Source organism: Heloderma suspectum, chromosome 6 (assembly GCF_057233095.1).
Source record: "Heloderma suspectum isolate Gila_16-S chromosome 6, 16-S_ref, whole genome shotgun sequence".
NCBI classification, from domain to species: domain Eukaryota; kingdom Metazoa; phylum Chordata; class Lepidosauria; order Squamata; family Helodermatidae; genus Heloderma; species Heloderma suspectum.
Window position 1 is genome coordinate 66,778,149 of NC_139463.1, and position 14,343 is coordinate 66,792,491.

At 44.3% G+C, this 14,343-nt stretch overlaps 1 protein-coding gene across 8 annotated transcripts in view; it reads left to right on the plus strand.

The window, feature by feature from the left end:
- The window catches only part of STAT3 (signal transducer and activator of transcription 3), a 54,972-nt gene that overhangs the window by 18,331 nt on the left and 22,298 nt on the right, over positions 1 to 14,343 (plus strand). For 6 of the 8 annotated variants that reach the window (XM_084804680.1, XM_084804684.1, XM_084804679.1 and 3 more), the window contains 3 exons: positions 7,552 to 7,693; positions 8,861 to 9,005; positions 11,536 to 11,634. In XM_084804680.1, coding sequence (XP_084660806.1) covers positions 7,566 to 7,693; positions 8,861 to 9,005; positions 11,536 to 11,634 — 372 coding nt within the window. In that variant the 5' untranslated portion in view covers positions 7,552 to 7,565. Of the gene's footprint in view, positions 1 to 6,545; positions 6,606 to 7,551; positions 7,694 to 8,860; positions 9,006 to 11,535; positions 11,635 to 14,343 lie in introns of all 8 variants that reach the window. The other 2 variants (XM_084804681.1, XM_084804685.1) reach the window with 1 other exon arrangement.

The window sequence follows — 14,343 nt, forward strand, 5'->3', positions numbered from 1 at the left end:
GACAGTTGTGGGGAAGGCGAAGCCCTGTGAAGGTAGCTTCTCAGCAAGGCTGATTGTAGTCGTGCTTTCCTTCTAATAATACTTAGCATTTATTTTGCACTTTTTGAGTATTCAAAACATTTTATTTCTTTATTTATTATGTTTATATCCCACCTTTCTGCCAAAAGGAGCATTCAAGGTGGCTAGCAATAGTAAAATACAGAGAAAAAACAACCTCAACCTCGATTAAAACATAAAGACAAATCAATACAATGGAATAGACAGCTCCTAACCAGTTGAAAACCCCTCAGCAACAGACTAGCTTACATGCTGAAGGCCTGCCTGAATAAAACCGGCTTTGTTTGTCAGTGGAAGGACAACCAAGAGGGAACCAACCTAGCCTCCCTTGTCAGGGAGTTCCAGAGCCTGGGAGCAGACACTAAGAAGGCCATGTCAGCCATTTATTTCAGTAATGTCCTTTCAGCACTCCTCTGCGGCATTGGTGGGCAGAAGGAAATCTCCAAATGTTTTGGACTTCAATTCCCACAAGCCCCTGCCAGCATGGCCAATGGTCAGAAAAGCTGGGAGATGAAGTCCAGATCATCTGGAGATCTACTTTCTGCCCACCCCTGCTCTATGGTAGGCTAGTGTTGTTACCCCCATAGCTCAGGTAGGAGCCTGAGAGACAGTCATTTGCCCGAAGTCATCTAGTGAGCTCACAGCAGAGATGAAATTTGGAATAGGGACTTCCCAGCTCATGTTCTTAACCACTGTGCTACAGCAGCCCACAAGTCTTTAGATAGCCTTTTCTTCTATATTTGTACTTGCGCTGAAATGAAGTGGTAACTCGCTTCAAAGTATTATAATGTGAGTCTACGATCGATAGCGCCGCTATGAGCTCTTAACAGCAACTGAAAGTTCCACTAAACTTTGTGTGAGTTACTCTGGACTTGGTGTTCTTGGTGTCAATAATCCCCAAGTTTGTTTGTTTGTTTGTTTGTTCGTCCCTCCTTCCTTCTAAGAACTCACACGGACTGAGTTTGCAGATCTTTTAAACACGCTGGTTCTCTTTGTTGTAAAGGGGGGGGGGGATTCAGACTCTTCTTTAAATAAGAATATACTTTTGTCATCTATGGCAGCCATCCCAGATATGTTGGACATGCTGGCTAGGGAATGCTGGGAGTTGTAGTTCCACAAGAATGGCCGATTGAATTCAGAGCGGTAGAGTCCTGTAGTGGCTTGACTAAAGGCCCCAAAAGCAATGGTGTGGGATGAGATAGTTGCTCAGAACGCCCTTGGGTGATATCCCAGCAGCTGCACTTTAAGCAAACCATTGGATTTATTAACAACATACACAGAATGCCTGCTTTTGAATGTAAAGGAAGTAGCCATGGTTTGTTACCTCACTGAATTTAGTTCTAGTGTGAGAGCTTTCCCCACTCCCTGCCTGAACTTGAAACCTTTTGTCCTGCTTGTGCCCTGCCTTGTTACCCAAACAATTTAGCTTGGTGTCCGGGAAATCCCCAGACAAAATTTCACCTCAGCCATGAACTCTGTCAGCCTCAGGAAAGCTGCTGTTCTCTCTGTTTCAGCCCCCCACCCCCCATTCCTCCCACTCTCTAAGATAGGGATAATAATGTTTACCCAACTTCCTGGAACGCTGAGATACTGGGAGAGAAATCGGCGAAGCGTTTTGAACCCATTGTGTGCGATCTATAAATGTGACGTGTTTGCTATTGCAAGTGGGACCTGCAACCAAATGTCATCTCCCTCGATAGGAGTGTTCCTATGAAGGAAAATGCAGGCCCTTTTCTAGGGTGTGGCTTCCTGTGAGCAACTAACCACCTTGCAGAAGAGGGTGGGAAATGGTAGGATTGGGTGGCTTGCTGTGGGAGGGGGAAGGGGTAGCAGCTTTGCCTCAGGGCCTCAACTACAGGCCACAGGCCTGGAGCGGGGGGGCCTGTGCATTTGGCCGTGTCCTGGGGTTTGTAGCATGGCTCGTTTGCACGAGTCCTCTCTTTTGCGTACCTGCTCTCTTTTTCGGGTACATGGAGACAGGTGGATCTGGGTTATGTAAACACTGGGGCTAGAGATGAATGGACCACTTAAGCTGTCTTGCTCTTGATCAGTTGTAATTCCACGGTAGGTGCTACAGTGACTCCCCAGCAAATAGAACTGGGTGCTTGTTAGACCATGGGCGGCTCTCGGCAGAAAAAACGTTCCAACTGCTGTGTTCGGCAGAGAGCTTTTGGCAAAAAGGCTCACTTGACTTACTGCAGTAAGTTGCTCCATAAGTCAGGCATTTGGGTTTTTCCCAGCAGCATTCACGGAACTGACCCAGGAGTGGCAAATATCTAGTAGAGTATGGATTTATTTACTTCTGCTTTCTAAATCGTTTGGCGTTGTGATCATTCAGCGTTGCCACAAGTTCCAATTTCTTCTTCTTCTTCTTGGAAACAAAAAGGGATTTCCGGTGCACAGCCTTGGCTTGTTTATTTCATCAGAAGGAGGAACAGGATGGATCCTGCAAATCTAACTTGAGTGGAAGGAAACCCATAGCTGAGAGCATAGGGCAGGGCTGTTGCTGATAAAAGAAACTGCCAGTCTAGGGGGTGGGAGGTGTGTGAATGTTGTTGGACTCCAAATCCCATTACCCCAGCCATCATGGCCAGTGATGATGGGAGTTGTAGTCCAATGTCATTTGGAGGCCTGCAGGTTCTTCACCCCTGTGCTACTCCTTCAAAAAACTAGTCCAATTTATGAAAGGTAAGGCTATCAAGGGACCACAGGCTCCACATGGACCGGTTGGAGTCCACCAGGAAGAGAGCCTTCAGCACGGTGGCCCCCTTCCTGTGGAATTCCCTGCCTTTGGCGGTCGGGCAGGAACCAGCATTGTGTTGCTTTCGGCGCCTCCTGAAGAGTTGTTATTCCGAGGGGCTTTCCCTGAGTGACCAGCTATGGTTTATTATGTTCAGAATCTGTTCTTTTAAAATGTTTTAATTGTGGGATTTTATTCTTTTAGCTTGCTGATCACCGCTCCAAAATCTTTGGTTTGGAGCGGTATAGAAATATTGTAAATACATAAATAAATAAAATAATAAATATTAGTCTTGGCCTGCCAAATGAAGCCTCCATGGTTAAAGACAGTGCACCTGTGAAGACTCAAGCAAGTAACAGGAAAGTATTAGATTATGCTCTGCCTGTGAACTTCCTATGGTATCTGGCTGATCCCTGTTGCTGGACTAGATTTTGGTCCAGCAAAGTAATCCTTAATTTTCTTATAGAGATCTTGTCAGACGAAAGTCCCATTAAGTTCAGTGCAGCTGTAGGTGGGTATATTATTGCAGCATTAGTTATCCTGCCTGCAGAAAAGAGCTGATGGGGGTCGGGGACTGGGGATTAAGACTGTTGATGTATCTGGCTAAAGTGGCTTACTGCTACTCATATGTGTAGGGCTGCTTTCTGCTTTTAAAAAAAAACACTTCAGAATTCTGCAAACCAGGGTGAATCAGCAAGATAAAAGCTCAGTTTAAATCACTGATTTAAATCAAGTTTTCCATTGAAACCTTTTCATATATTTCCTGAACAATAGTGCAAATTTTACCACTAAACCATGTAAATTACAACGAAATGGAGTATACTTATTTACAGTATTTCATTCTTACAAGTAGGCTTTGCATCTCTTTATCTCACTTTATATATTTGGCATGATTTCCTTTTTTACCTATAGAGGTAATATAGGATGTTTCCTATGACCAGCACCCATGACAGTTTGAGGTTAACAGCACAGTCCTATACATGTCACCTCAGAAATAAGTTGAGTTCAACAGGCTTACTCCCAGTTGAGTGAGTATAGGATTGCAGCCTTGGTATGAAAATACAAGAAGATACACACTGGGCAATTTTGTCTTGTCTTTTTCTTTCCAGCATTGCTCCTTTCTGCTTTACTCTGCCCTGGCCCAGCCTTGCCCTCACAGAAAACAAAGTAGCAAACAAAAACGAAAAGCCCATGATTGATAGGTCAAAGCAAGGTTTGATAGTTACTGGGCTAAAAAGAAGCTAATTTCGATTTTTAAAAATCCTTTTTTTCAAGTTTACTCTGAGCATCTATTTTTAACCGTCTGTCTTTCTGTCTTAGCAAACACCTCTGCTTTGCTTGGCCCAACTCCAGTACCACATATGCATAGAACAGCCTGCGTCTTTGCACTTTAGTCAGAGAAACTGAAAGTCCAGAACTTCCAAGAAACAAAAGCTGTTAGACAGGCTGGACAGAGTAGTTTTCATGAGATGAAAAACTGAAATTAACCCATGTTCGATCGTAGGTACTTTCATTTTGATGAGACTGTAAGTCTAGATTTAGCATGTTTATGATGAAATTTAATTGTAACTATGTTGTTTTTTAAGTTAGAAATTTAGTATTTTATTTATGATGTTTAAAAAAATCTAAAGAATCAATTAAAATTTTTAAATGTTAAAAAATCAATTTTTATTTTTTTTAATTGATTTTTATTCACCCTGAAGGTAACACAAATTGCGTGCCAGGGAAAGCTGAATTCTGTGACCTGAATAAGCACGTTTGTTTTACAAAGTTATCCCACTTCTTCTAGTTGTGCAGAGAGAAGCAAAGCACTCCAGACAGCTTTTTTCCCCCCTTGTAATTGTCATCATGGCTTGAAGCACATAAGAAGAGCTGGGCTGGATCAGACCTAAGCCCCATCTAGTCTCTCCTCGTGTTTCCCACAGGGGCCAACCAGGTGTCTCTAGGAAGCCCACAATCAGGATATGAGGGCGAGAGCAACTGCTCATGCTCTCCATCAACTGGTGTACATAGGCATACTGCCTCTGGAACTGGAGATAATCTATAGCCATGGTGACTAGTGGCTATTTTCCACAAGCCCTCTCCTTGTGTGGGTAGTTATTTATGCACGTTGGTCTGCTGCATTCAACTCTGCACGGGCTCTGAGATTCAAACAACATGAATTTGCCTGTTTCCCCAGTACAGGGTTGCACCATGGTTGATAAAAATCAATGTTTTTTGTTTTTTTTTAAATCTGATTTTTAACATTTGAATCAGATTTTGACATGTCCTTAAAACAATTAGTGAAAAAAAGAGCCTAGGTCAAAGATATCATCAAGAATACTAATTATACAACTTCTAATTATATTCTGTGAATATGTTAACAGCAGTTTATGCAGATGGGAGATGGTGGGGCATGTTTGCTCTTTCACTATCTTGTTCTTGCTCTCTCAAGGCTTTGCCTCTCTCTAAGTACAAAGATAGAAAAGGTCGGTGAATAGAGACTGTGGAGATGGAGTAGATCTGAACGAGGAGGAGGAATCTGGATACAAATGCAAGGAATGGGGAGGGGAATAGAAAGTGAAACCCAAAGTGAACAGAACATCCTCATGCAGTCCTGACTCCTGAGGAAACTTCTGCTGCATGTATCCACCCTCTCCTTCTGATGAAACCTACATCTCTGAATATGTATTAAGGTTATATTAAACAATAATGTACTTCTACTACAAAGTAATGATCAAATAGAATCTTCCTCACTAGTGATTTAAAATGTGTTTTAAATAATCTCATTAAAATTGAGTCCTTCAGAGAGGCAATTTAAATCATTATTTAAATCAAATCAACCCTGGGTGGCACTGAGGAAAAATGCCTCAGTGAATTAAGAGAATGTAGGAGTTGTGTAAGATATCCAAGCTGCTTTTGAAGCAAAGAAACTGAGGTGTGGCTGTAATGAAGGTTATGAAGTAAGGCTGGCAGGCCCATCCCTACCTGGAGGTGAAGTGGAGCCTGGGCTGATGGATGGATGGATGGATGTAGCACCAGCACATTTTGATTAGCAAGGGTCAGTGCTAATCTCCCCCCCCCCCAATCCCTCTGAGTTTAGCTGTAATCCTCACAGTGGGCAGGTATGTGCATGATTTTTCCCAGCAATGATATATTGTTCCCTTTGTATCACAAAGTATTTTGGGGTTGGTCTTGCAGGGGCAACTGAGACACATTTGCTTTACAAAAGACCTGTTCCTGGTGGAGGTGAAAACTGCCAGAACTGATTTATAGATAATGGGTCAACACACTTCTTGACTCTCCTTCGGAGGAGGGGCTGGGGGTGGCCACGGGAACTGTCAGGATGAACACCTGCACTTCAAAATTTTCCACTGCACCACCGGCCCTACCATTAGGCAAGGTGAGGCAGCGGATTGGGCTGTGAGGGGGTGTGTAGGTGGAACAGTGACGAGGTGTTCGAGAACAGAGCTGTGTATGTGATGTGATCTGCCCTGTGTGCCCTCCACTAGCCTGCTGCCCTCAGGTGTGGTAACCATAGGTAAAATCCAACATAAGTCCTTTTTACAGTAGATTCATTGAAATGAATGGGACTTAAGTTAGTTGTAAGTTCCATTCATTTCAGTGGGTCTACTCTTAAGTGGGATTTAGATTGGATTTTATCTACTGTTCCATCACCAGAAATTCAGCTGCCCATTTGGTTGGCTTCTGTATGTAGAATGCAAGGGGGCCAGGACAGAAAGATGGACAATTTTGTCTTTCACCTCAGGCAGCAGAATGTCTTGGAATGGGCCTGAAGTCTGATGTATCCTCTACTAAACCTTTGAAGGTAGAAACAGTAGTTTTCCATTTCTCAGAAGCTTAAAAGCCTTCTTTCTGTTGCACTTTTGCACATCAGATGTCTATCTCATATTACTGGATGCAAACTACACACTAATACTGTTTCTGGGGGAAGATGTTATAGGTGGGGGCAGGGACACCGGAAATTGTTGGTAATTTGTTGTTTACTGCAACAGATGGTAAGTCATTGGAAACCATGGGAAGTGCTCTCTCCAGAAGAACAAAAGAGAAAACAGCAGATAGGACTAACGTATAAATTGGCATTACAAACACAGAGACGCACACAACAAGACTCTGACCTGGTGTAAAGATTAAGCAGGACTTTGCATTGTTAGAAAGCTACAACTGAACTAATTCTTATGAATAAGTAGGAGAAAAAGAACTGGGTATGGGTTATTTTGATTATTCGAAGCATGTAGATTTAGTTATTTATTTTTATTAAAACATTTATTTCGCACCTTATATCATTAAGATCTCAAGGCGGTGGCATACAGATAAAATTGATGTAAATGGTATAAAACAATAAATAATTTAAACAGCTAAAAGCATATCAAACCATTAAACAAGCTAATACCAATTTAAAAATCTAAAACAATAACACAGTTAAAATTAGGGAATGCATTTCGCCCTCAAAGGCTTTGGTGAAAAGCCATGTTTTTACTTGGCGCCAACATGAAACCAGTGTCTGCGCCAGTTGGGCCTCCAAGGGGAGGGCATTCCACAACTGGGGTGCCACAGCAGAGAAGGCCCTCTCCGACGTCCCACCATAGATGAGAAGTTGCCTTTATGGATGAGCAGTATGACTGTCTGACCTTTCTCTTTATTTCAGTTTTTATTTTCTTTGCAACTGCATTTAAATCATCATCATAATTCATTGTTATTGGCTTGGTTCACCCACGAGGCTGTTCATATAAACATGTTCTATGTGTTTCCAGAGTCAGCTGCCAGGATGGCGCAGTGGAACCAACTGCAGCAGCTGGACACCCGCTATTTGGAGCAGCTCCACCAGTTGTACAGCGACAGCTTTCCGATGGAGCTGCGGCAGTTCCTGGCACCCTGGATAGAGAGCCAGGACTGGTGAGCCACCAAGTGCCTCAGTGCCTGCATGCATTGGCTGGGTCTGAGCGAGATCCTTCTCTCGCATGCTAGAGCTCTTCCAATCAGCCTCGAGGAGAATAAAGAAGGACATTCTGATACAAGCACATTTTGTTGCACAGGACATGAGGGACATTTTAAAGCACTTGGTTGAGGCCGGCTGGCCTCTTCCTTCTCTCTTTTCCTTCTTTTCTTGCTCCAGAGGCCAGATACGTATTGTGCTGTGCAGACTGTGGTTCTCCAGATGTTGTTGGACTCCAGTCCCCATCAGCCCCTGTTAGCATGGCCAGTGGTCAGGGATAATGAGAGTTACAGGCTGTGCAATCTGACCCCAGTGCGTGTGGCTGAGCTCCATCATTAGGTGGAGCCATCAGTGGAAGCTGGTGGCTCCGATGTCTGCTCCGGTTTCAGTCAAAACCGGCCAGAACTCTAAAGGAGCTCTCCAAGATGTGAACCACCCTACTGACATTGGAGCTAGCAGCCTCCACCGGGTGCCACCTATCAGTTTAAAGCAAAGCTGGGAAAACCGTTTCTGTTGAGGGCTGCGTGTTCCCTCTGGGATAATGTGTCAGGGACTACATGCTGACAGGGGCAGAGCCAAAAGCGTGGAGGTTTTTCCCCCCCTCTTTCTTACAACTTGACAATCTTTTTCTTATTCTGTCATTTCTTTTAACCACAAGTTGATCAACATTTTGTAGTGCTGTTAGGGGCCAGACAAAATTGCTTTGATGGTCGGATTTGGCCCACAGGCTGCCGGTTGATGACCTGGAAGTTTAAACCACCAGACTCCATTGTCAGTTCATGGTCTTCCAATGGGCACCCTGTGATTTAACTTTTTAAAAATGCAATGCAGTGGATGGCTGGAATATTGAGGCTTCTGAGTACCTTCACTTCATGAGTGTATGCTCTTGAATTTCCGGAATGGTGCTTAGACAGCTCACTGGAAATTCACAGAAACCTCTTTGGCCTTTTGAAAACCCTACAGAAGCTTCCTGAAATTAATTATACTTCCTGGCTCTATTGGAGACAACCGTTGCAAGATTAGATTGGGAGAAGATCCTTGACCTCAGGGTTCATGTTTGAAAGGCTGTTGCGTAAATCTGTTTTCCTTCTCCTCGCTATCCAACCCCTGCTTCCCCATCTGTACAGGGCCTATGCTGCCAGCAAGGAGTCCCATGCCACCTTGGTTTTCCACAACCTCCTGGGTGAAATTGACCAGCAGTACAGCCGCTTCCTACAGGAATCCAATGTTCTCTACCAGCACAACCTGCGCCGGATCAAGCAGTTTTTGCAGGTAGGAATGACAGGCAGATGCTGGTGTTGGGAGGATACATGATACATGAATCCCATGAACACCAATCCAAGTAATAAACATCTGAGACAGAAGGAGTGTCTGATGTCTAGGAATGATGGCTTGAAATGCCATCAGTCGACTTGGAATGCAAGAGAGAAGTGATTCCCTGCTGTGCCCTCTTTAAGTGATCATTTCCCTACCCAGTACAGTGGCTGGGCCCAGGTCCCTTTACATTTAAAGAAGTGTGACGTGATAAGATTTGACTGCTGCTAATAAGATTTGACTTTTGATATTTGACGTGGTGGGAGGCTGGCAGAGAGAGAAAGAGAGAGCGGAGGAGAGACAGAGAAGCTTGCATAAGGTCCCACCCACCTAATGTGCTTATGGCAGAGTGGACGTTTGAGCATCATATGGTAGAAAAGCAGGATACAAATGTAACAAATAAGAAAAATAAACCCGGGGCCTCCTGACTCGCAGCTCAGCCCTCTCAGCCACCGCCTCACCCCAGCTCCTTGCTAGGCTAAATGAACTGTTAGTACAACTTACCTAGCACTGCTTGCGGTATCATAGCCAGAGACTGTGAATGTAAGACCATCATTAGGTATTAGCAAGGATTCCTCCCCCCGCAGACCCCACTTTATCCTTGTCTCAGAGAAATTTGTCCAGGCTCTTTACAGCTGCTGGATCTCTCCTGAAGGAGGGCATCAGCTCTGCCCAGTTTATTTTTTCTTGAGGTGCAGCTCCAGGAGGGAAGCCTGTATCACCAGGCACACACGCTCCACACTGTCCATCCGGCACATAACACAGCCAAAAAACCAGGAAGGCACCAAGACGCCAAAAACCAAGTCACACACAAACGCAAAAGTGCCTGCTTATTTTGTAGTGATAAGGCGTTTTTGACTAGTGCAGGTAGCCCCTGAGGAAGGAATTCATCTCTAAAACATTGGGTGGGCAGGCACAAAATAACTAGGTCCTTTTGTGATTTAGGGTCACTTTTGTTTGTTTTTCAAGAGTAACAGCTGGAAAGTCTGGGGTGAAAGTGATGGTTTGCATCTAAGATGCTCCCTCCACTACCATCTCTAGCAACTGGCAATGCCAGCTTCTTAGAATTCTGCCAGACCCTAACACAGGGGTGAAGAACGTTGCTTGAGTGAGGGGCCAAATTGCCCCTCACCAGGCACTCCACGGGCTGGATGACATCAGTGGCTGTGTCCACACCCCTTGATGTAATCACACACCCCGCCCATTTTACCTTTCTCTGTGCTCAGAACAGAGAAGGGGGCTTGGCTGATGCTCATGAGAGCTCCTCCCATCTCTGGCCAAGTCTTCTACCGGGACATCCCCGCTGTTATCTCCGATCGGAGATAACAAGCAGGGATTCCTCTAGGGGACAAGCTCCATCCCCTGGAGAAACCCAAGGAGGTTGTGTGGGCCAGATGCGGGACTTCCACAGGCTGGATTAGGTTTACTGGCCAGAGGTTCTGCATCCCTGCTCTAACAGAAGCTGGAGTATTTGGTGAAACTTCTGTCCTTGTGTAGAAGAACACAGTCTCTTTGCACATCATCATAATACTGTCTGTGGCTTCCTGTTGTTGATGATGATGATGATGAAGGTTTCTGCATTAAAAAAAAAAAAAAAGCACACTAGCCAACCATCGTGTGGCGAGAGCATCTCAAACTACTAAGAACAAAAACAAAACCATGAAGCTAAAACAGTGAGCTGCAAACATCCCTCTTGTTCTACTCTCTCCACCATACGCACACACATGATGGATTATAAACTGTGTTCTGGAAGCTGATCTTGGTAAAAAGTTGGTTATAAAAATTAAAAGGAAAGAACTGATTTAGGAACCTTCAAGGCCATACATCAGAGGTTGCATCCTTTCATGTCACATCTAATTGATCTTGCAGCCTCTTCGGACTCAAGTGTTGGTTTTTAAAAGCCTGGCCCCAAGCCGTTTAGGGCTTTGAATGTTAACGCACTTTGAATTGGGCTTGGGCATGGACTGGCAGCCAGTGCAGCTGGAAAAGTGCTGCCATAATATGATCTTGTTGGCCAGTCCCTGTCAACTATCTCACTGCCCTGTTTTGGACCAGCTGAAGTTTCCGGTCCATTTTCAAAGGCAGCCCCACGTATAACGCATTGCAGTATTCCGAACGAGAGGTCATCAGAGCATGGATAACTGTAACTAGGCTATCTCTGGCCAGAGAAGGGCATGGTTGTTATCTCGGCCTAAGCATGGTGGTCCAGAGTTGTTTATGGTGGCTGACTGGAAGGGGGATGGGTCTTGCCCTTGAAATGTTCACTATACATTGGCATTGGCACCTCCCTGCGGATTGGTTCCATGGCATGGTCTTGAAGGCACATGAGGCAGCCACCTTGCTGAAGCTAAGCAGGACTGGGTCTGGTCAGTGCTTGGAGGGGAGACCACCTGGGAACCACGTGTAGCCACCTTGAGTTCCATGATGGAAGAAAGGAGGGATATAAATGTAATAAATAAATAGATTTGGTTTCTGATTCTCTTTACAGAGCAGGTACCTGGAGAAGCCAATGGAGATTGCCCGGATCGTGGCCCGTTGTCTCTGGGAGGAGAATCGGCTACTGCAGACGGCAGCAACAGCGGCTCAGGTGAGAGGTGGCTGCCACCTTGTTTGTCGTGCTGTCACCCTCTGTTCCTAGAAGGCAGGGGTGGGCAACCTGCGGGCCGCATGTGGCCCTCGAAGGCCACCTGTGCAGCCTGTCACAGACGGCTCCCAGTTCCTTGCTCCTGTGTCGCTGCCACTGACATAATTGTGCTAGAGAAGAGGATATGCAGGGATGATACTTGTAACACAATTGAGGGAGATGCCGGGAAACAGGGTGTGTGAGGAGTGTCAACCCCATGTGCCCTGTTTCCCAGCAGAATTGGGCCCCCACTAGCCCACCAAGCAGCTGTTTGCTGGGCTCTTGGGAGCCTGATTCTACAGGGAAACAGGGCATGTGAAGGGAGCCCAACCTGCCCACCTGCTTCCCAGCAGAATTGGGAGGGGAGGCGGCACAATCTGGCACGCGTGAAGGAAAGGTTGAAACCTCCCCATCCCTACATGCCAAGATGGGGCAGGGCCTGTGCATGCATGTGCATGTCCATGAGGTGCATGCAGGTGCACCCCGAACCCACCACCCTTTGCCCCATGTGGCCTTCGGGGGCCAAAAGGTTAACCACCCCTTTTCTAAGGCAGTTGCCAGCAACATGGGTGTAAAAACAAAAAAGGAGGTGGTAAACACACACACTCTGTCTCACACACACACAGTGTGGTTCAAAGAGCCCTTTGCAGGGCTCCTCAATGTGGTGCCCTCCATGTATGTTAGCCATGCTGTCCAGGGATGATGGAGGTTGTAGTCCAACACTTCTTGTGGGCACAGGCCTGGGGAAGGGTTTGCCTGCATCTCAGACTGTGCCAGGAATGGGTTAGTGGAGCCAATGTGGAGACAATGGAAGACAGCAACAAGGGAGAGGGCCTTCTTGGTGGTGCCCCCTCCCAATTATGGAATGATCTCCCCAGTGAAGCTCGCCTGGTGCCAAGATTGTTGTCTTTTGGCACCAGGTCAAGACCTTTCTCTTTTCCCAGGCATTTGGCAGCATGTGCTAAGTTTTAATTGATCCTGGATTTGTTTTATGGTTTGGCTGATTGCTCAGAGTTGTTTTTAGATATATGTTGTCTCTGTGTATTCTGTCTCTTGGTGTGTTTTTTATGCTTTTAAATCTTACATATGGTATTCTTTAGTGTTTTTAATCTTCGTAAACTGCCCAGAGAGCTTCAGCTATGGTGCAGTATAGAAACATGATGATGATGATGATATTGCTGGCACTTCATCCTCTGCTCAGTTCCAAATATGTCCCCTAATTAAAAACTAGATGTTGACCATAAGTATCTACGGCCCAGGTAGAAATATGCTTTTCCCATTCTCTCCCCTGAAATAGATAAGATCCAGCTGTATGGACAATAGTTCAGGCCATATGCTAAAAAAAATTATTAAAAGACTTTTAAAAAAATGACTTTTTAATAGATACTTGGCGGCATTTCATTCCATCTGTAAGAGATTATACCTTTTTCTGTTCCTCAGAACTCTTACGTATTGACTTGTTTTTTTACAACTCCCATGGTAACATGAGAACATTAAGAAAGTTGAAGTGGAATTGCAATTATATGCTGATCTCTTTAGAATGGGTATTGGGAGGAAAAGCCAGAGAGAGATGAAACAATGTTTGAATAATCTAGTGTTTCAGATCGAAGAAGTTATCCAAGACGTAACCACTAATCTTCATGTGTTTTTTCAGGTTAATATCACACCTTAATTATCCTGGGTTGTGATTTGGGAAACATTGAAAGCAGTAATAAGGGGCATATTTATTCAGAAGGCTTCCTTTTTAAAAAAGAAGAGAGCAAAACATAATAGAGAGATCATCACAGATTAACCATTTGTTCTGGGAAAGTTCATAAAGAGGCAAAAAGAAAACCATTAAATTTTGCTAAACTGCATTCAGATATAGGAAGTGTTATACTTCATTAACAAAAGATATTTCAAAAAAGAAATAAACCTGGTAAACCTCTTGCTACTTCATTGAAACAGAAACAAAGTAACAATCTAATTCCTCCACTTAAAAAAGTTACCAAATGTTTAACAAGTCCTAAGGCAATTTTAGGAGAATGTGACTTTTATACAGTGAAATTCTGTGCATGCCCATTCAGAAGTAAGTCCTATTAAGTTCATTGTTTCAGAAAATTTACCAGAAGAGACTATTAATTGTTGTTTTTTTAGCTAAGGTAAACATTCCATGATCCTCAGGAGGATGGATGGGATGTAATATGGAAAAGATAAGGATAGAATAGCAAAAATATGGTTGGTTCCATGGAGAGAAACACCAAATAGGTATTTGGCTATATGGAGCACCTCTAATTAGAAGAGCTAATGCAATCCAACCATAACAACTTCATGCTAGGAAGTCCATCAAGGTGTCATTAGATGGACCCAAATGAAATGTTTCAGTTCAGTCTGGAATTCTGTGCCTTAGTGAACTTTCAGTGTGAATCGTAATTAAATTTTTCATAAATTCTTATTCAGACGCTTGCTCTCTGTGTCCCCACCCCCCCCAACTGGAATTTTTCAACTAATGGTATTTGTTGGCCTTTTTAATGCCATTTGAGCAGATATCGCTCAGAACTGCTGGGCATGTCCCAAAATAATAAAACATTGGAAGCCAGTCTTTGTCCATATAGGTGAAATAGCGGGTAGATATTCTCTTGATCCTTTAATTGCATTATTTGTTATGTTAGAATCATTAATTCTACCAGAGGA